The 23031-nt window shown below is 36.2% G+C and overlaps 2 protein-coding genes and 1 long non-coding RNA gene across 4 annotated transcripts; 2 read left to right on the forward strand and 1 right to left on the reverse strand.

Annotated features, from left to right (window-relative positions):
- The first annotated feature begins 191 nt into the window (after positions 1 to 191).
- Positions 192 to 7016, forward strand: LOC121949882 (high choriolytic enzyme 1-like). Its single transcript, XM_042495712.2, has 9 exons — positions 192 to 210; positions 760 to 838; positions 1368 to 1413; positions 2683 to 2835; positions 3573 to 3690; positions 4349 to 4527; positions 5420 to 5501; positions 6138 to 6275; positions 6878 to 7016. The coding sequence occupies exons 2-8, from the start codon at positions 773 to 775 to the stop codon at positions 6262 to 6264; spliced, it is 771 nt and encodes a 256-aa protein (XP_042351646.1). The 5' UTR covers positions 192 to 210; positions 760 to 772; the 3' UTR covers positions 6265 to 6275; positions 6878 to 7016.
- Positions 7017 to 9103: 2087 nt separating this feature from the next.
- Positions 9104 to 19686, forward strand: LOC148189179 (uncharacterized). The gene is made up of 3 exons (XR_015777005.1): positions 9104 to 9289; positions 9875 to 9940; positions 18344 to 19686. It is a non-coding gene; the product is annotated as an uncharacterized LOC148189179 (long non-coding RNA).
- Positions 10585 to 16167, reverse strand: LOC121950138 (high choriolytic enzyme 1-like). Of its 2 annotated transcripts, none has more exons than XM_088080175.1 (7): positions 16099 to 16167; positions 14852 to 14936; positions 13749 to 13904; positions 12937 to 13054; positions 12032 to 12210; positions 11337 to 11418; positions 10585 to 10792 (listed from the first exon to the last, which is right to left on the reverse strand). In XM_088080175.1, exons 1-7 carry the CDS (start codon positions 16165 to 16167, stop codon positions 10660 to 10662), a joined length of 822 nt encoding a protein of 273 aa, XP_087936301.1. In that variant the 3' UTR covers positions 10585 to 10659. The 2 variants fall into 2 exon arrangements, with proteins under 2 accessions (XP_087936301.1, XP_087936302.1); XM_088080176.1 differs by having other exon boundaries at positions 14852 to 14923; positions 16095 to 16167.
- Positions 19687 to 23031: the final 3345 nt, after the last annotated feature.

Consider the following 23031-nt stretch of genomic DNA (forward strand, 5'->3'; position numbering starts at 1 on the left):
AATTAAACAAGATTAAAACGGCTCTTATTATGGGAAAACACAATGTGGCATCAAGGTGAAATTTTCTTATCAGACTCTAAATTCTGTTTTCACTCCATTCCTTCCCTCACAGTCCTAATAACCTTAAAAGGAGGTTTTCCGGTGCATTTGATGCTTTATAATGATGCTGCACCACTCGCTTGCTGTGTTTCTCTCCACTCAGAGATAACAGTGAGTACATTCGACTTTTTCATCAGCACTGTTTTAAATGATTTTATTTTACTAACCAAGGGCTTAAATTAAATTAACACCTGGATCTTTAGCAGTTTTCATGTGCTGCTCTCACATGCCTTTCACTAGCATTCAAACCTCTGAAACCTGAGAAAGTTGGTTTGATTTCTTTTAAAAACAGGAGAAAACATGATGAGTAGCTTGAACTAAGCCTTAATTATATATTTTAAATTCTGTTACAAAACAAAGAAATTATTTATTTAATAATTTATTTTAGCAGTTTTCAAAGGTAATCTTGTTTTTTTCCCCTGTGTTTGTTTGTTTTTTTACTTTTTTATTTCCTATTATGCTCATTTTCAAGTCATGTTCTTGTAACTTTCTTGTAATTTTTTTTTTTGTGTGTGTGCATATTTTTGGGCCGTTAAGTTGCTCACCGCCCTCCCATGTTTTTGTAAAAGTCAAGCCAATTTGGTCAGGTTTCAAAGGGTGAAATGAAAATGAGGTTATTGTTCAGATGGTAAGATTTTGTTTTCTTGTGTGTCTCTGCAGGTTATTTGTTGACATGGCAGTGAAATGCATTCTGGGCCTTGTGGTCCTGATGGCTGTCTCAGCTTGGGCTGAGGAGGAGGTGAGTTTAGCCCTAAATATTCAACATATACACTGTTATTCAGTGTTAGAGGAGGAAGAGAGGTATTTAGATCTTGTTTTGGTCATAAGTTAAAGAACCATTGCATTAATGTAATTAAGTACTTCATTACAAGTAAAAGTCCTATATTCAAAATCTGAAGTATTATTACCGAAAAGCATTAAAATAGAAAGTAGTTATTCTGCAGAAAAATGTCCTCTGTGATTAATACTGATAATTCTCATGCATAGCAGTTAAAAAAGACTTTAAACAAGCACAAATACTTAAAAGTTACACTGAAGTAGAACTTGAGTCTAAATTTCGTTGTTTTTGTTGTTGTTTCTGGAAAACTGCTGATTCTGTAAGTTTGGCATCTTTTTTTATACAATATCCTGAATTTCTAATTAAATGCACTGCATGACTTTAATGCGAAAATCATTGATTTTCTTTTATAAGTCACATTTAAAAACATTCATCATTCAGCTCGATCATAAACTTAAACTTCAGTTTATTTCCTCCAGGTGGCTGTAAGGCTTTGACCACTTCAGAGCTGATCGAGAGAGCCAACAGGGACGTTGGTAAGGAACAGGGCTGTTTTAGAATTTGACGACTGTTTATGGATCCTCCCCCAGGAAAAGCTTTTGATGAAAAGGCTCTATTTTGATCCATGTTGTGTATGGTACCAATGCTACTGCTCCAGTATAGTACCATTGAAATGAAAAGTGACACTTACAAACATACAAACATGTACCTTGACCATAGATCTATATTGCATTTCCATTGCAGACGGTACTCTCACATGTGGGCAGAGTTGTTGTCACTCACTTCTCCATCCAGCAGCACTCGCTATATTTCCGTGTTTACTGGTGATACAGAGTGAAGTCTGCACTTCATTTATTGCTGCAAGGTGACATTTCAGAACCAAAAAGAGCAGGCTGCAGTGAGAGTATCTCTCAATGAGATATTTAGAAAATAGCAGGTTTGTGCATTAACTCCTTGTTGGGCAAATGAACCAACATGCACCAGAACGACACTCTGCCAAGTTTTTTCTCCAAGAGAGGATTAGAATAAATGCATTTCATATAATCCAGCCTAAATTAATACTTTTTTTATACTTGAAGATCCACCCATGGCTACAAGTATATGCATTCCAAGCGAGATGATAAAAATAGATAGAGTTGTCAAAGTTGTCATATTGAAATTTAAGGTGTGTTGATGGGTTCACGTTGTCAACTCATGCAGCAACTAACATTACAAGTAAATGTTCCACGGTTAAACCACCACAGCTCAGCTCAGAGCACAGAGTGTTGAGTCACCACTGACCAATGAACAGACAGCAGTGTTTCTAGCTACACCTTTTATTACCAGATCTGTGTGCTAGGAGTCCTGACAGAGGAGTGACCAAATATAGGGACTGTAAGGAACAGTACCATTGGTACCAACCACAACTTTTCACAATGTGAACGCAGAAATGTGTACCAAACTGATCTGCTGGTGGAAATGCAGCTCACCTGTGCAAAAGCCAAAAAAGTATTTAAAGGGTTTTTATGTATTAGGATTTTTCATATTTAATTTATAAGGTACGTCTTTGATTCATGTTTGTATTCTTTTATTTCATCTTGAGGGTCTAAATTATGCTCCCCAAAAATAATGAATCATTTACTTATTTATTGGCCTAAAGGTCATCATTAAATCTTAATTATTTTTAAGATGTTAAATCAACAATACAAAAGAACATGATCTCAATGTTTTAAATCCTTCATCTTGCGCAAATCACAGGCATATTTATGGAAGGACCATGAATTAGTGAAAGAATATAATTATACTGATGTGTTTGTTGGCTGCAGTGCGTTCTCCTGACGAACCGTACGTGGAGGACGATGTTGCTTATGATTCTGAGGCTGAGAGAAATGCTGACCCCTGCGTTTCTTACGGCTGCATGTGGCCCAAGTCCTCTGATGGGAAGGTCTACATAGCCTATGTCATTTCCAGAGTGTACTGTGAGTATAGCTTCAAAAACAAATTAGAATTAAATCCGCAGACAAAACTGACAAAACTTATAATTAAAGATATGTTTCCATTTACTTGTACATTCTATGAACAAAGATGTTTGTATGAAAAAATCATTTACTGCGATCATGCGTCCTCATATGAGGAAATATTGGGTTTGCTGCACCTTATACTTCATTCCGCTTTACTTAGACCTCTTGTTTTTGTTTGTGGACATCTAGTGGTAGCAAAGGTGCAATACACTAATTTCTTAAACTATTTACTATTCTAAGACGGTGCTTAGTTTTTTATAGTTATTAGGTTCTACAAAACCTTTAAAAGCTGTTAGATATAAATTTAAAAATCCATACCAGACAAAACCTCAGTCTTAGGTGGTCAACATTATGTATGTTTTTGACATTGTGGATCATTTAGAATTTGTGAATTTAGGGTATCTGTTACTGATATTTTTGCATTTGAATTCTTAATATGTGCATGACTGTGTCCTACTTTCCTCTACAACTGTTGCACAATTATTTTCTTAAAACATCATCAACATCAGAAAAGATGATACAGGTATATTTGTTCTAGTGTTCATACATATAAGAGGAAACTTCATTGCAAACATTTTTTGAATGTCTGTGTTTCCAGTAAAATCTGTCAATATACTGTTTATTTTCAACACAGAGATGTTGAACATTGTTAGTATTGTGTAGTATCAGTTTTAAGGTGATCCTTTTCCCCACAGCCCCACGTGAGGTGTCCATCATCGAGCGTGGTCTGCAGTCCTTCCACAGTGTCTCTTGTCTCCGCTTTGTCAAACGCTCCAACCAGAGAGACTTCCTGAACATCCAGTCCCTTAATGGGTGAGCATATGTGGTGAAATGTAACCAAGTACATTTATTCAAGTCTTGTACTGAAGTTTCACTAGCAAGGACCACACTTCAATGGGAATTCATTTTAACAATTTATTGATGTGAATGTAGATTTGGTATAAACATTGATGTTGAATTATTGGAGTGGATGGTTGAGTGCGGTGTGGGGAAGCTTCAGTGGGAATCCGCCGTGGTTCCTGGGCATGATAGACCCCCGAGGGCCCTACGGAGAGAAGGAGGAAAAGGAAAGAGATCGAGGGGGGGAGGGGTGCAGAATAATGAGAACGAAAGGGGGAGATCAGGTTAGGAGGATATTTAAGCCGGAAGAGGAGCGGTTGAGGTGTGGTAGAGGTGTGGTCCTGCTCCTGAAACTCTGCTATATAGCGTCACATAAATTTGAGTATTTCAATATCATGCCATTTTCCACTCATACTTCATTACATTTCAAAGAGAAATAGTGTACTTTTTACATCACTGCCAATATTCAACAACTTTCAGTACTTTACAAAGTAAGATTTTTGCACAGAAAACACATGCAAATGTAATTGTTTATTTTTTTCTTATCATTTTATTTCATGATGTATTATCCTGTTTAATAAAACTAAAACAAAACACTAAATAAACAGAGATTTGTCTTGAATCCTTACAGGTGCTACTCCTACATTGGTCGCCGTAACAACGGACAGAATCTGTCCCTGCAGCGTTCAGGCTGTGTTTACCACCACACCGTCCAGCACGAGGTGCTCCACGCACTGGGCTTCCATCACGAGCAGAAACGCTCTGATCGTGACCAGTACATCCGCGTGGTGCTGGAGAACGTTATTTCTGGTTTGCACTTTATTTAACGGGTGTTGTTCAATGCAGTCACTTACAAGGGCTACAGCTGTGCTCTCATAATGCTCCCATATCTTTAAATAAGATGCTACAGCCATCAGTCTGCTGCCTTAGCTTAGAACTAAAAACTGGGAACATTGGGGAAACAGCCGGCCTGGCTCCATGGAGGAAGCAAGCTGCCAAAAAAAAAAAAAAAAAAAAAAAAAATTAGATTGAGTCATCAAGTTAATTAATATGCCATTAAAGTTACCCAACATAATCTCATAAATTAATGAATTAATTAAATACACCATTAATTAACTGATAAAACTTGACATAAATCTTTTTGGGGAAGTAAATTGGGGGTGGAGCATGCAAAGGTAAAAACATAAAGAAAAACACATTTAAAAAATAAATGTAAGATACATGCAAATGGAAAAAAAATAAAAATAGTATAAATAGATAAAAATATATGAATGAATAAACATTTTATTATGCCATTAAACATACTACTACTACTACTACTACTATCACTACTATTACTACTGCTACTGCTACACTACAACTACAATAATAACAATAAACATAGTCATTAATTGATTGATATAAGGTGACATTATTAATTGTGAAGAAAAGTCAAAGATGAAATAATACACAAATATAGTAATAAATGAAACCAAAGGTTTGAATGTTATTCTTATCCATGCCCCTTGTAAAACTCTCAAGAACGCAAATGCAAAATATGCAAAAATATGCATATTTTCAGAAAATGTCAAACTATTCCTTTTAACAATATATGGAACCAAAGATGTGGGTTGGTAAGATTTGAGCTCCAGGTACCAATGAATAATGAATTCAGACACAGGTGAATCTAATGCTAATGCTGCTTTCCTTCTCAAATTTTCAGGAATGGAGCACAACTTTGACAAAGTCAACACCCTAAACCAGGGAACCGCCTATGACTATGGCTCTGTTATGCATTACAGCAAGTAGGTGAAACATAAGCAACTCTGACGAGGTGTCTGACACTGACAGGCCACTGACCCCATGTGTCAGTATTTGATGAGTTGGGGGTGAGACCGGGTTACATGGTTACAGGGTGCCTTTGGTGTTTGTCACACTCTGAGGGGTGTGTCTCAAGAACACCTTGAGGAAATTTCTTCAAACTTTCACTTTGACTCAGCAATGAGCTGATAAGAACTTGGTGAATTTAGTGTTTAAAGGTCAAAGTCACTGTGACCTGGTGTCTGTCTCACTTTCGTGAAAGTAACAACTAAAGATGGCCTTGCCAGAGTTTCTTTAAATTTAGCACAAACATCCATTAAGACTCAAAAACGAATTAGTTGGAACCTGGTGGTCAAACGTAAAAGTCAAGGTGACCTCACAAAACATGTTTTTGGTTATTACTCAGCATCAGGAAGAGAAGAGGAGACATTTGGTCACATACTGAATTGGGGACACTATTCTTGAAAATGTGCTGATTGTTCAGATCTTCTGTGCTGCCAGGGGGAAAATGTGTGTGAAGCATCCTTGTTTTCACAGGCATGGATGTAAACTCTAAGTGCAACTTGACAGTGTTTACAACAGTGTGGCAGTATTTCTATTATTTTTTGTTGTTGTTTCAGGTATGCTTTCTCTAAGAACAACCAGCCCACCCTGGTGGCCATCCCTGACCCCAATGTTCAGTTTGGCGTGGCCTCTGAGATGAGCCAGATGGACATCTTCAGACTCAACAGGCTGTACAACTGCTGAACAGCTTTCAGGTAAAATCACAGCACATCATTTCAACCACACAATCTGTCCAAAATATTTGCCTTTGTGATGCAGAGTTTAGTTGTGGATAAACCATCTTACTTGTGACTCTTCTTTTTAAATACACTTATAGACAGAGGTTTAATGCAACTAAGTGCACTTATTCAAGTACTGTATTTTAGCACAAATTCAAGACGCTTGTACTTTACTTTATATTTGTGATAAACTGAAAGATGAAGTGTTCCTTTATGTGTTGAGAAAATATTCCTATTTTTTAAGTTAAACAAACTCATTAAAACCTTTTTTGGATCAGCTGGAAAATGCAAAAGCTGAAAATAGAGCCATTTTTCTGAAACCATGAAAAGTTGTCTTTATAGAGATATGTATGTGGTTCTTACAGGACAGCCACGCTACAAACATTTGATCTCATACAATACGGTGCAATGCTGTAGATTAAACCACCCAACAATATATAAAGAAGTTAAAATGTGCATAGCCTTAAACATCTACAGCAGTAAAAGGTTGCCGTTCGAATACAAAACAGGGAGCATTTCACAATCAATAAATACTTTTATTCAAAAAAAGGTGATTTCCTTTTATGTTCTCTAAACAGATGAATGATGATGAAGAAATATACGAAGAAATACTACAAAGGATGAGAATTACCGTCACTGTCTTCATTTTTTTCAATCACTGCCTCAACTACAAAATCTGTTTTAATCAACATCAATAAATTTGCATTTAAAAGCACAGTTTCTCTAAGTTTGTTTATTTATTTTTGTTCTTACTTTCTCTTCAAACAAAAAGCACACATCATACTACTAAAACTGTCACGACACTGTGTCTTATTTCAATTATTTGGTATCAAGTAAACAAGCCTTTATCCTTTTTTTGATTTTTTCTTTTCATTTTTTTTACAAGGAAAAAATAGTTTCTTAAAAAGAGCTGGGGATCTGAAACAATCAAATGAGGTTTTGTGGGCATAATTTCAACACTCAGCGAATAGAAATATTAGCTCAGCAAATATCAGCATTATTCTCTAACATAATTTGATATCTTTGTTCCTGTCAACATGCAAATAATTCTGCAAATCAGACAATGATAGTTATTGTATGTATCATTATGGCTTCTAATAATAATGTTGGTGCCATTAAGATGCTTTATCTTGAATATTTTAATATGCACACATTTTTTGCATCATCTTGTTGATTTATTTTATTTATGGTCTTAACTAAATGTATCCAAAAATGTATATATTTTATGTATATATATTTACATGCTACTGCAATGACCAAGTGCTCTTATTGATTGTTCCATTTTTAATTATTTAATCTAAACAGAATCCCCCTCGTGGTAATATAGCTGAATTTATGTGGATATTGTAAATCTCAGAATTTATGTAAAGAAGAAGAGTTCACCAAGTTAAAATAAGGGGAAAATGTCTTGGGGAAAAAAGAAAAAAGGTGGGGTAAAACTATATAATTATCATAACTACATACTTAAAATTATGTTACAGAATTATTACAATTTTTAAGCACTTTTTCCAGGTATATTCCTTGTTTGTTCTTTTCTTTTCTTTGTATTTTCCTTGTGCTTTTAACTTATTTCTTGCATATTGTTGGTCATTTCTTCTTTAGTTGCTCTGTTTTTGAAAGATATCAAGCCAGTTTGCTATGGTTTCAAATCTGTGGCATGCTCTAGCTATTTTTGGGCAAACTGCGTTATGGGAATAAACATCTGGTATCAAGGTGAAATGGTCTTATCAACTGGAACAGGTTTATTTAAATCTCTAATCATTTTCCTTTCCAAGAAGTTGCTCTTATCTAAAGCTGCAAACAAACACTGCCCAACTTTCTGTTAAGTATTTATGGTGTGAACGTAATTTAACATTAAAAAAACCATGGCAGGTCTGAGGTGCACGTTGGCTCTTCTGGCTCTGATGATGGTTTCCATCAGTGCTGCTGATAAAAAGGTGAGTTTCTGAGTCTGTTGAAAATATTTGACATAATTCTCAGGGCTCTTAAAACAGTTCAGGGAAAATCTTTTTTAAAAAATCACGAAGAAAAATATATGAGGTCGAAAACATTTAAAATGTGTTGAAGTTACTTTATTTATTTAGAAAAAACTTTATTTAATAATCAGTCAGTAATAAGGCCTTTTCTCAGATTCCCTTCATTTCATAAAACTGTAATAAAGATCTAAATGAAAGGAGTGTCTGTTGCTACAGTCAAACAAACTAAAATAAATAAAACTAGAAGAAAAGTTGTGAATCCCCTTAACTTTGTTGTAACAATACTTACATATTTGAAACATTGCTGATTGAAACCAACATCAGACTTTATTTCTGTTCTACTGATTTGAATTTTGATGAGGGCACTGCTACTACTATTTGTCATTATTACTGCATTGTGAACATTTTTTTTGATCATCTTGATCATCTTAATTGTTTACATATTGTTTATATTTTGTTTATTTACACTCTGTCCCACTTTGTACAACTGCAGAAAAACTGAAAGCCAACACAGAAGTGCCAAAAACGCACTTATAAACGGCATCAGCTTAGGCTGGACAGAAGTGGTGGCAGTGTGATTGCTCTGCACAGGATATTTTAGTTTCTCTTTTAACTGATATCACGCCAGTTTAGTGGAGATGTTTTTTTTTTGTTTTTTTTTTTGGTCTATCTTGTTTGGTGACACTTCTGCAGGGGCACTCAAAGTTGTTAAAGCAGTCTGCTTACAGGAAAAAGTTTTTCCATCAATGCAACTGATCAGTAATCTCACTGTTACACTAGCAGCTAAATAACTAAAAATCAAACAGAAATTGTCGAAATGTTTCAGAAAAAAAAAAACTTTAGAAATCATATTTCTTGATGTGGAAGGAAAGGTAAAACACGGACGAGCACTAGGACCCAGGAAAGGGGCGGAGTCTACAAAAAGGGACAGGAAGCTCAGGTGGGCCTTTGATGCCGGTCTGGGACACACCTGAGAGAGCAGCTGACTCCAGCCTCTGTTTCATCTCTGATTCGGTAGGCTCCCTTTTTAAAACTGTGTTTAAAAGCATGAATTTAAAAGTAAAATTGTAGAACCATGAAGGATTTATTTTAGCTCCCAACATTGAAGATTTATTACATAATGGTTAAAAATGGTAGATTCTGCAGGTTTGGTAAGGGACTAAACCTTGGAGTGATTTCTTTGGCACATCAGCCAAGACACAAGGTATGCCCGAGCAGAACAAAGATGTTTTTAAAATGTGTTGTTGTCCCTGTTAATTTACTGTTAAAATGCAGTTTTGTAAAAATAGAGTCCAGTCACTGAAATGTCTTTGACTGGGGGAGAGGATTGTGTTTCAGTCTGGCAAAGAAAAATAATACTATTATTACTTTCAAATGACTTACATTTACATTACTTTTTATTTTATGTTTTGTAAAATGTTACTTCTGAAGTTTCTTTTGTACATTAATGTGCTCTTTTTAGTTAAAAAAACAAACAAAACAAAAACGACAGAGGAGCCAACCAAAGACTTAACAGATTTTAGTGTGTTTTAATAACTTCCATGAATGGGACATTTTCTGTTTTTATTTTTCTTGTGTGTTTTTTCTTCTGTGTTCAAGGGGGTCTGAGTGGCAGCCATCTTGCATGTGGTTTATGGTGAGGTCTGAGTCGCCTGCTGCGAGCAGGTAAACTATTGCCTTGTAGAGCCATTTTGATTTGGTTCATTTGTAGTGTTAGTTTGTTCGTAATATGTGTACTTATTTGTGATTTTTCCCTTTTTATTTAACATTTTATTTAACTAATCTCCTTTATAGTGTAGCCTAGCCATTATTCACTGTTCATGTTATTGGTGATTTGATTTATGCATTAACTGGATTATTTGCTCCATCCCTCTACGATGGCTTGCATTTAGGTTTCATATTTAAATTACGTGCTGCTGATTGGTTGAATGGAGACTATTCACTGTATTTGTATAGTATAGCACTCTCTGGCTCCAGCTCATTCTGGGTTTTGTGCATTGAGTATCATCCGGTCACATTTTATGAGAGAAAAAAAAAATACCTTTTAAAAAACGAGACAACAAACAGACATGCTTTACAATAATATTTAATGATTTAAGTAAATTGGAACAGTGATTCCCACCACCTTTGAGCAAACAGGAAAATCTTTCATTTCTTTCACATGAATTCAGACTTTCCTTGTTTAGGAAGAAAAAAGCTACCAGAAAGTAAAATGGATACTCTGATGGATACTTAAACAGCATCTGTAAGCGGACTGCATTGACCTAAATAATTATCTGCATTCTTATTTAAATGATTTCACTGTGATTGTAAATGATTTCGTGTGACAGATAAATGAATATTGGTCAAAGAAACTGCAGTCTGACTCGTTGTGGACTGGAGGACTAGTTCCTGCAGTACAGCAGGTTGATGCGGTTGATGTCGTTCTGGCTCATCTGCCTGGCCGTGCCAAACACAGCTTTGGGGTTTGGAACAGCCACCATGGTGGGGCTTTGGTTGTCCTTAGAGAAAGCCAGCCTGAAAGGAGGAGACAAATAGAGTCATCAGTTATCTGACATTGACATTTTTGGCTCAGTTAGTGACCTGAAATACAGGACAGAGTTAGTCCTAAAGGCCCAGACACACCAAACCAACATCAAAGAACCAGTGGCTACGAACAGCAACTGTTGCGTTGCCTGTGTCACAGCTAAAAACTCAGCTACAAACCTGTGCATTGAGCTGAACTGCCTATCAGAGTAATTTAATCACCGCTAAGCTTCACTGCAAAAAGTAGACAAGGGCGGACTAATGCCATTGGTGTGGGACAAACAGCTAAAACTAAGGCAATAGACACTCATCAGTGTTTGGTCTGGCAAGGACTTAACTGATAAGTCTGGTGATGTATACTGTATTTTTGGGTGTGAGAAAATGATTGCCAAATCAAAAGAATTATGAGGCTGGACCTTTGATTTTTGTGGTTATTGGCAACATGAGACAGCCAGACGATGAGAATCAGACAACTTAAGTGTGGATGGGAAAGAAAATTTCAGATGGATTCATTAGATGTTATAGTTTAACTGACCTGCCGTAGTGCATGACCGAGCCGTAGTCGTATGGAGTCCCCTGGTTCAGAGTGTTGATTTTGTTGAAGTTGTATGCCTGACCTGCAGTGACGGGAGAAGTATTAAGGTCTCATACTTAAGTCAAGGTAGCAATAACACTGTTTTAAAATTCTCTAGAACAAGTAAAAGTCCTGCATTTAAGGGGTTTTCTTTTTTACATTGAAATGTTTTTGAGTATCAAAGCAATCGACAGTGTCGGAGTATTATATTAATATATATTACTATGCTGAATTATTATTACTGATACGTGAAAGCACCAGTTGGGTGGTTTCATCTATGAAAGTGCATCATTTTTTATATCATAAGTTTTAGATGTAAACCAGTGTAAAGTTACACTAAATGAAATACTCAAGTAAAGTACAAATACTGTACTTCAGAATGAGAGCAAAGGTTTAAAATTTGCACCAGTTGGTGCTCTTTTTTTGCACCAGTTTATGGTGTAAATGTCTCTAATTTTGTCAAATTAAAAGTCCTCTGCTACTGTCATGTTTCTGTAAGTAGGGATAAATGGACATGTTTTAAACACGTCTCCTGCACCCCCCCCCCTCCGAAAACTTCTAATATAACAAAAAATAATAAAAAGGCCCTCCAGCCTCTGAATCCACTGTTCATTGTAGAGGTTTTGAACACAGCCCGATGAATCAGTTTCCCTTACCTTTGATAATGTTCTGCAGCAGGACCCGGATGTGCTGATCCCTGTCAGAGCGACACTGCTCATGGTTAAAGCCGAGGGCATGCAGCAGCTCATGCTGGACTGTACCATAGTAAATGCAGCCCCGACGGCTCAGAGACAAGGTCTGGGCGTTGCCCTGGCGACCAACAAAAGAGTAGCATCTGCAGAGCACAGTCAATAAACAAGTCATTGACAATCAGTATGTTTACATGATGTTAGAAAAAGTCAAATTATTGTGTTGGTCTCATTAAAACTGGACTTTCAAAATACATGTAAACATGTTAGTCCACCTGAAATCATACTAAGTCAAATTTCTTGAGGTCACACAAACACACTTAGAAAATGTAGTTGGGGGGCAATTCACTCTTTGTTGTATATACCTCAATCGGACCTGAACTGGCATTCTGTGCACTGGGCTTTGACCGAGAAGTCAAACAGCACAACAACAAGACAAAAGTGTCAAGTAAAGCATAGCGTACGTATGAAATGTACAACGCTGAATAGTTATCCTTGTTTTCACTTTTCAACATGCAATTCATTTGCTGCTTGCTAACTTCTCTGGTATGTGACATAATAGTTCAGCCAGAAGAAGGTCCATAGCTGCAAGACGGCATATCACCACCCACTGCTGTGGACTCTTACATACTTCAGTCAATAAATCGATTCTGCCGCGGTGCTTGTAAACTGGGACAAGAACAGTAGTCCAATCAAATGGCCTAAATGAGCTGTAGCTATAACTGTAGCTCGACTTAACTGTACATGTGGTGTTTAACATTGCTGCTACCTTATTGCATGTAGCTTTGGGAAACGTTGTCTTTGACAAATGGGAATGAGCCCCCTGGTAAAGATTACATTGCATTAACAGACAATCCTCATCCAGTATGTACCCTTCCAGAGACTGGATGTAGATGTAGTCCCTCTCATTGCTGCGGGGGTAGAAGCGGATGCAGGTGGAGTAGGAGAAGGAGTTGATGCCTCTCTGGATGACATCCAGCTCCTTAGAGGCTGCAGAGGAAAAACACAAAGATGAAACCACACTGTAAAAATAAGCCCCAAAGGGACATTGTTTTAGATTTTTCTTTCTGTCAATGAAATTCCATGAAAAGACCAAAACCAATGATGAGACTATTTACACCTGGTGTCTCCAGGACCATGTATCTGGGGAGAACTGATCACAGGTGGACAGCACTAAATACATGTAAATGACCACCAAAATGCACTGTAGTCCAGTCACTCAAACCTCTTGCTGAGGTGGTCAGGGACACATTTGACCACATATCTTTTGTAGTGTAATGCTAACATGTCTTGAGTGCATTTTTTGAGGTCTATTTTCAGCGACGGATTAATCCACATTTGCTGCTCCAGGGAGTATTTGAGGCAGCAGGACAGTGTGCATCGGATTCGAACTACAATGTGCGGTTCATGCTAATAAGAGTACGTGTCACCCAGTATAACATTGTGGGTCACTGATGTTTCTTTTGCTCAACAATGAATGAACAGAGAAGCTCTTTGGCAGGGAGAAAGAAGATATATCATACAGTGCTTGTTACTAATTGTTGGTTTTGGTCTCTTTGGGGAATTCTTCAACAAAAATGAAAATTTTAAGATATCACCAGATATCCTTTGAAGGAACTTGAACCATTTCAGTTATTTTTAAAAAATCATATCCATGTACAGGCGAATGTATGGAGGTACTTACAGTAGTGGTTAGCAATGGCATAGGGAATGTAGACCTTGCCGTCGGTGGCTCTGGGCCACTTGCAACCACGTAGGACGCAGGGGTCAGCGTTCCTCAGGGAGGGCAAACGGGACATGGCAATGTCACCATGTACCTCAAAACCATCACGGTCATCGCCTGCAGAGGGTGTCAGAACAAGAAATAGCAGTGAAATGAGAGTATACGATGGTTACAGGGACACAACGAAAGATTCTTTGAGCTCAAGTCTTTTCCCTTTTGTTTTAGTGAAGTGTAAAATACAATATATTCAGGTAGATATACAGGGTACAGCAAATATGGAATATAACAGGAAAAGAATAAGTACTTGAACTCAATTTTGCTATGACTCTTGTCCCTTAATGTTGTTTAAAGCTAAATGAAAACTAATTTGATCATTTAAAAACATCTATTAAACCAATACATCCTTACTCCCAACTCGTCAAGAACTGGCGCTCGTCATTCTCTAACGCTCCAGCTACCCCTCCTCCAGCATCAGTTTTGGACGCTTAGGGACAGTGTGTCAATTCACATTTGTCACATGCATTTTATCTTTTTGAAAACATCAGTCTTGCAGATGAAAATCCAGAGTTTGTTTGATCAGTCTGCCTCCCACTCCATCAACTCTGTGTTTTGTCTTACTCTCTATACTGCAGTAGTTGCTCGGGGCATCAAAAAATGGAGCTGGGGGTTATTTCATACAGCTGCTACTGCATCGTTATCTGAAACACAGACAAAGCATCTGTGTTTCTCTTATCATAATATATACTAATAAGGAAAATTATTCGTAATAGGCTATTTTTCACAGCTGTAAATAATTTAATATACTGAATTGAATGCTGAATTCCATTTTGTTGTCTCAGTTTTTGGGTCTTGGTAATGTGCATGCTGGCTCACTGTCACACAGTCAAGGCTTACATGGATACTTAAATAGAGAAGAGCCATTGTTAATGTTAGCTGTAACACCTGTGAACCCCTTACATGATTCAGCAAAGTCAGAAATAAATGACGGTCAAGCTGGATTTTTTATTTTTATTTCTGAGTCTCTTGAAAAGCTTACAGTGGATATGATATTCACTGTGCCTTACTGAGATCTTTGTTGGCATTCTCCAGCTGATCCGTGACGGTTGGGTCATTGTCAGCGTCATTGTCACCGCTCGCTTGCATCACAATCTGCAAACAGAATATGTCATCAAGTTCTTATTTAATTTTTTGTAATCAATACAGTTACTTCCAAAGAGGGTTTCAGTTTAGTTTTATTGTTTAATTTTTGTTTGTTTGTGTTAGTTTCTTTTATCTCTTTCAGCATTAACTTTTTAAGATAAATACAATATTATACAAATATATATTACAATACATATTTGTCAGGAGCAAGATGTTAGAAGCTCAAAACAGGTATTACAACACATTACAAAACATTACAACACAGCACTATGCACCAATATTTCCTCGAGCTTGTTGTATAAACAATTTTACGAAATTGACAAAGACTAAAACTATAGACTCTTGCTGTATATTTTTATTTTAATTTAGTTAGTTTTGTGAGTACATAACATTGTTTCAGTTAGTTGTCATTTTTTCTCTTTAAAGTGTAGTTTTTATTTTTGTTCAAGTTAAAAATGTTGTGTATATGTTTAACTAAAATGTTTTTTCACACACCTAGTTCTAGTTTTATGTTTAGTTTATTGAAGAACAATACCCTTGGATTAAACTTAGATTCATTGGCCTCACTGTACCAATTAGAGTAGATTCTTGTTAATATTTGTCTCTTTGGCATCAGAATTACTAATTGTGCATTTTGTCCCCGACATGTAGTAATGCAGCAGTGTATTGTGGTTTTATGACGTTTGAAACTCAATATTTTAATAACACCGTAACATGTAACATGCCAGCCCAACTACGGACCAGAGTATAAAATTATCAATAGCTATACACTCTTTGTGCAATACAGCAGTCTCACACTCTGTATTGGAACTACGTTAAATTTCGTCATACATATAAATACATTTAATTCAAATTCACCTATTGGGGTGAGATTTTTTTGTCAACTGTCAAAAGCAGTCAAAAATGAACTTTTAATCTTAACTTTCAAAGCGACATAATGGCCAAATTTCCCAGAAGGTGCTCATAATAAAACAAAAAACTACAATCCTGTTTCAGTGGAGAGAACTTAATCGACTGAGGAACATCGTGAGATACGATCAATACTTTTGAACTTTTTGCTGTAGCTTCTTGTGGTCCCTGCAGTTAAAGTCCTCAGGTGAAATTAATTTTAATGTGTTAGTGGAGAAACCTGGAGTCCTAGCTGATCACTCAGGCTGTGTTTCGGACTTACCCCCGCCTCGGTCCAGGCTGAGACTGCAAGCAGGGCCAGGAGGCCTAAGATGCACTTCATTGTCGCCATGTTACCGAATAACCTGCAGGCTGAAACAAACCACCAGTCAGACCAAAACACCAAGCAGCATCAGTATTCGAAGTATTAGAAGCAGGCAGTATCTTTCACTTACCTTTACTTGTACTTCAGGGAGAAGAGAAGGAAGTGAGATGCTCTGTAAAGGCACAGGGTATCCCCTTTTATAGCAAACCATGCAGAGGTCGACGTTCAGCAGAGCGTACGCCGGGCATTACCTCCTTAATCCTGCAAATAATGGTTGATATTTACCCTCTTAAACCTCCATAAACGTGGAGTTGATTTTTCACATTTTTCTTGCTGACACCTAGGTCCACCCTTAGCAGATAAACAGCCACACTAATCCAGGAATACAAAGAAGGTGTTAAAGTGTTAAATTCTGATATTGATCTTGACTTAGCGTCTTCTAACTGCTTTGAGATTAAGCGTTCATCCTGCAGGGAGCATACAGGAGTAAGATGGTTTGTGCGGAGGTCACAAAGGTTGGCGGCAGGTTACTGAAACGCTGCCACGTCAATCCCTCAGACTTAAAAGTGTCCCTTCTGTGTGTTTGTCCTTAATGAACTTATTGAATGAACCATGGTAGCCTTTTATGGACTTGATTGACCCTGACAGTGTTGGACAACCAGGCCTTTTCTGCTCACTACTACTACTACTACTACTACTACTACTACTACTACTACTACTACTACTACTACTACTATTATTTATACAATTATCTTTATACCTGTTGCTTTAGGAGCTTTACTAATGTTACTACCACTGCTTCTACTTCTACCAGTAGTACTACAAATGCCTTAAAATAGGGCTAACCCTAACCCTAACCCCTACTACTACAATCACTTTAATGACCTCTGCTGTTACTGTTATCTGGTTGTGAGTAGTAACTAGGCATAATTACTCAAGTACTGTTCTTAAGTGTAAATTCAAAGTACTTGTACTATATTTAAGTATGTTCCTTTCATACAACTTTATGTGTCTCCTCCACCACATCTCAGGGGGAAATATTGCAGTTTTTAACTGCACTACATTTATCTTACAGCTTTGGTTATTTTACAAATTACATTTTTTCACCCTCTTGCTATCCAGTGAAAACCATGTTTCTCCAGATGTGTGGATGTTGAATGATTGTGATAAACTGAAGGGTAGTGTTGAGAGAGTTCTCCTACTTCTTAACTAAATAAACTCTTTAAAGACCCTCTTGGTTCAGCTTGAAAACGCATCATCACAAAGATGAAAATTGTCATTAACAATGGTCCAATACTATTATGATGACAAACAAATACTTGTGATACTTTGAATACATTTTGATTTTTATCACTTTTTTGAATGCAGGACTTTTGCTTGAAATTGAATATGTCTATATTGTGGTATGACTACTTTTTACTTAAGTAAATGATTTGAATACTTCCTCCACCACTGAAATGTAATATATGTTAATCTCCCTTTGATTTAAAAAGATAACTGAATTAACCCTTGGAAACTTAAGCAAATTGGTTTGGTTTCTTTCAAAATATGGAAAGAAAGCAATGAGAGACTTAAGAAGAAATAAGTAAAAAGTACAAAATAATTACCGAAAAGTTACCAACAAAAACAACAAAAACCCACAAAAAACAAAAAAAAACTAGCAAAAATAAAAAAGGACAAAGATAAAAAAAGATGACTTTAAAAAGTTATACAATTCTTAAACATTATAATAACTCTGTAAAATAATTTTAAATATATAATCAGGATAATTAGATATCTAATTTTCTGTAATTCTTTCCTTAGCTTTCTAAAAATAATTTTCGAAACATTCATTTTCTGTCAACTTGCTTATTGCTTTCCCCCCATCCTTTCGAAAGAAATGAAACCAATTTGCTCATACTTCAAAGGTTTAAATACCTGTGAAAAGCACTTTTCAGGGCTTTGCAGTATAATCCTTAGTCTCTTTGAGTTGCAGTGGACATTGTTAGTTGGTTTAGAGTTAGAATCACAGTCAGAATCGACAGGATGTGCAGTAAGAGTCCATATAAGTGGGGGTCCCGTGCCTTGTTGATGAGGACAGCTGCAAATAAGAAAAATCTCATGGGGGTGGGTGGTACTGTGTTCTCTCTAAAATCCACAACCATCTCAACTGTCCACTGAGTATTAAGCTCTAAAACTTGTTCTGTCAATCTGCCACCTGCAGGCAGAATCATCCCTCCAGAGATGAGTCCGATGAGCGTGGTGTCATCTGCAAACTTCTGAAGTGTGACGCTCCGGTGAGTGGAGGTTCAGCTGGGGGTGTACAGAGAGAAGAGCTGAGAAGAGAGAGCAGCCTGAGCCAGTGCTGATGGTGTGTGAGTTCAAGTAAGTCAGGCTGCGGCTGCAGATACACTGTGATGACCAGATGTCTAAAGGTTCAGCTAGTTGGTCGTGTTAAAAAAAATAGCCCGCATTTTCATTCAGCACTTTGTCCCTCATTATAACACAGTCATTCTCCATTGGTCAAAGCGAAATAATTCCAAATCTGTAATTTTGTGGGGTTTGATTATGTGCTGAGTTTAAATGTCACTTTACATTATTTTTGAATGAAATTGTGTCTACTTGATTGTTTCTTTTTTTTAATGCTTTTGGCAGATATAGATTTGACTTGTTTTCAGTTTTTACTGGAAGTACACCATTAATTTCACCATTTGCAAAAAACACATCCTAACTAATTGCACTGGAAGTAACGTCACACTCAAATAAAAAACACTCAAACTAAATCCTGTGCAGATGTCTAAATGTGATAAATTAACCGTTTATTCATCCTTGAGGCTTTAGCATCTTGGCTCACGATCAGCAGGATATACCATGAACCAATAAGACAGGTCCAATATTTGATCATCCTGTATTTACATACAGTATTTTGTTTGAACTTTACCTCTTATGATGATGAAGATGAAAATTATCCTGATCCAAGGCCAACATGTGGAGGGAATAAAATGGAGATAAAACTCAATTAAAATGTTCTGCTATTTTGAGATAATTAAAGTGACATTTCAGGATTTTCTCACTTGAAATTAAATGTTCAATTAAAAAAAAAGTTACACATATATACAAAATGATAAATAATGCTTTATGTAAACATTTCACATGTGCGTCAATGAGCTTTTGTTCATGATAAATGAGCTTTCTGTAAATTTGCTCAGCAATCTATTGAGGGATGTCTTATTCACACTTTAAATCCTGCACCCACAAAGAATATATATACATAAATTATCATCCATCTGTTGCTGCAATGTACTTTATAATGCTGCCATTTCAATACGGACTTCAGCAATATTCTGTGTCTGTGATGAGCTAGTATGGGCCCAAATTTTGGTTCTGATGGTCTGTATGGACAGCAGTTACAGAATAAGCCAAGTAAGTATTTTTCACAAGCCAAACACTTGACACCTAGCCTGTAGATTTGGCTGTGAAACCTAAGTTAACCCCCTGAAACCTGGATTGACACCACTTTCCTTGTACTGCTTTCAAACACCTTTCACAAACATTTAAACCTTTGACCCTGAGCAATTTCAGGTGATTTCTTTTTGAGGGACTAATTGCAAGAAATTAGTATATGCAGAAAAAAATGCTAGAGAGAAAAAAGAAAAAAGCTAATGAAAAACTATGTTTAATATGTGGCAGAATTATCAGTTCTAAGCATTTTTTTTCATTTCCTTGTTTGCGGTTTACTTTTTTCCTTTTTTTTTAAATTCAGGTAATTTTCTTGTACTTTTCATTAATTACTTTTCTCTCATTTTTGAGTCATTTTCTTCTTTCATTGCTCTTTAGTTAAACACAATACCAATGTAAATGTACTTATTCTACAGAATTCTATAGCTAAATTATAATTATTGATGCATATTTATATATACAGCTGTGTGGTTTGTGAATTCCCCCGGGGAGGGAAAGTTTTAACTGCCAAAAAAACATCATCACTTATTTATTGATTCTACTTTTTATTATAATGTGAATCTGTAAAGTTGGCAAATAATTGCAGTGTCATAAAAAGTACAATGTTTGCCTCTGAGATGTGTTGACTAATAGTATAAGGTAGCAGAAAATGGAAATGTTCCAGTGAAGTACAAGTACCTCAAAAATGTATTTAAGTACGGAATGAATGAATGATTTTTTTTAAATTAGTGTTATACAAACAAATATGCCCAGCCCGCATGGGCGCATAAGACACCATAAAATTAATGCAAGCCAGGACCAGAGTCCAGCTTACGTATAAACAGACAGCATTAAACAAAGATGGAGCAAAGCAAAACAATAGTAGCATTGTTCATAATCAAATCATTAATGAGTAAGACCAAGTTCATGGATCAATCACGGAGACACTTACAGTGTAGCACTGAAAGAAAAATCTGGATAAGTGCTAATTAAACAAAGTTCCTCACCCCCTCTTCAGGCTTTTGCAATGAAATTGGTGAACTTTAAAGTTAAACAACCATTCAAGTTTTTTTTCATCTGAGCACCAGAAAATTAAGATAAGTCTCTTCATCAGCTTTCTTAAATCATCATAGTTAATGCACTATAAACCCACTGTCCACGTCACCCTTATCACACAACTCTAAAATTCAATTTTCTTTCTGAATATTGTTGAATCGTCCAACCTCAAATTGCCAGAGGGAGAATACCAGCTATCAGCTGTGCATCTTAACATCTTTGGCTTCCAGATACACAAGATAATACATAAGGTTTAGGGTCAAACTACTGTTTTATAAACCTGTATTTCCTTAATTTAGGCATTGACAGAATGTTTTCAAAACATTTCTCTTTAAATTCTATTAGCAACCTCTTTTTTAATAGTTAACACTGCAGCATAAATCATTCCTGTAAATATACACCGTATCCCCCTCCTCAAAGATTGAGCAATGCTGTTTTGTCTATGGAGAACTGTGTGATTTACCCCCCATAAACACATCCTTATTTATTTTGCCCTTTGCCATTATGATTAGATGGGTCAATAATCTATTTCACATTTTCGTTGCACTGTTCCTGGTTTCCAGCCAATATCGCCCTGAATTGCTGGAATGGGTGCAAATCTATATGAACCAACATACCAAAATATTCTAAGGGGATCTAGAAAGTTTTTTTGGAGTAAATGTACTAAGTTGCATTTCACCGCGGCTGCAATTGTCACTGAGTACATTGCACTAAACTGCCGCTCTCTCAAACCTATTTCCTTTATTTTCCACCAGGAGGCGACACATCCTCACAGTTTTAAGATTCGTGCACTTACAGAGAACATACTGGTTCATCTTCCTCTCCAGTACTGGATTTTAGAAAGCCAGTATGACATTAATGTATCAGTACCTAAAGCCACTGAAGGCAGCTGTTTTTTATGCTGAACACATAATAGAAAATCATTTACAACAATGTGTAGTACATGAGAGACTTCAGATATACAACCAAATCCAGAATTGCAAAGGAAGTTTATTAAAACAAAGTTTTACAAGTTGTAAGTGTAGATGTGATGAAGGAGGAATTGCCATCAAAAATGGCTCATATCGGTTAGTGGTTCCTGCTAAACATACATCCTTTTTTTATTTAATTGTAGCTTTTTTTGTGAAATTCTGGATCTTTTGGCTTATAAAAAAATAAATAATCTTTTATGGACACTGCTTCACATTAAAGTGCAGTATAAAAAAAATTAAAAACACTGGGAATTATTGCAATAAATTATACAGATTTTTTTGACAGGTTATACATTATTCAGATGATTTTTGTAATATTTACTTTAAATACTTTAAAAGAACTCATGACTCCATTTAACAGATTTCAGTATCAGTTGCAAAATGTTCATGCTACTTCTATTTCACTATATCTCAGAGGGAAATATTGTACAGTTTACTCCACTGGATTTATCTGACAACTTTAGCTATTTTTCAGATTCAGATAAATTATTCAAAACATATGTCAATGAATAATTAAGCTGCCTAGTAGTGGATAAAGTACTTGAAATTCGTTCCACCTCTACCAGCTGCAACATTAAAGTGATGAACACATTAAAACCTTTTAATGTTCTGTTTAAGCATTTGGTAGAGCACATTTTGAATCACTACATCTTAATAAAAAATGCGTTGAATTATTGTTAAATGATACATTATTACAGGTTTATCCATTATATATGTGGTGAAAAAATATTATAAGTATGATTTTTTGTGTGTGTCTTAATCCGTGTTCTACCAAACAGTTGAGTTGGCCTTTTATGGTAAAAGTAGTGATGCTAAGATAATAAATGTTATTCCATTATATATTTGGTGAAAGAAATTATATCAGTATGATTTTTTTGCCATTTCTGAGATGTTTTAAAAGTACTGTAAAGGTCAACAAGCTTGGAAATAATAGTGGTAATACTGCTAATTCCACTGTCAAAAATTTATGTTTTTCTGTCTTTACCATGAACCGCTACCACAGGCCTATATTTTAAAAAACAAAAAACAATTGGGTCTTTAAAAAAAAAAAAAATACAAAACACTGATTTTTGTTATTGTAGCCCTGAAGAAATAAAAAATGCAGGGGAAAAAATCCACTGGTTTTTTTTTTCTTAGTGAGGAAAATAAAGGGTTAATGGACTTTTGGTGGCAAAACTGAAACTTCTGCTAAGCATGTAGGAGAACTATGGTGGCAGATGCAAAAACACAGAGGCAGTGTTTGGTTTGACCATTCTGGGCTACTGTAGAAACAACATGGCAACTCCATGGCAGAGGACCCATACCCAGGCCCCCAGGAAAGCTGCTTCCCCATCCAGAAAAATCTCCCAGTGGCCACTTGTGCTATTGCAGCAAAAAAAAACAACCCTGCAGCTCAGAAAACATTTTCCCCATAGACCACCATTACAAAAGCGACATCAGTAAAACT

Source organism: Plectropomus leopardus, chromosome 7 (genome assembly GCF_026936395.1).
Source record: "Plectropomus leopardus strain MGB_pleo_1.0 chromosome 7, ASM2693639v1, whole genome shotgun sequence".
In the NCBI taxonomy this organism is placed as follows: Eukaryota; Metazoa; Chordata; class Actinopteri; order Perciformes; family Serranidae; genus Plectropomus; species Plectropomus leopardus.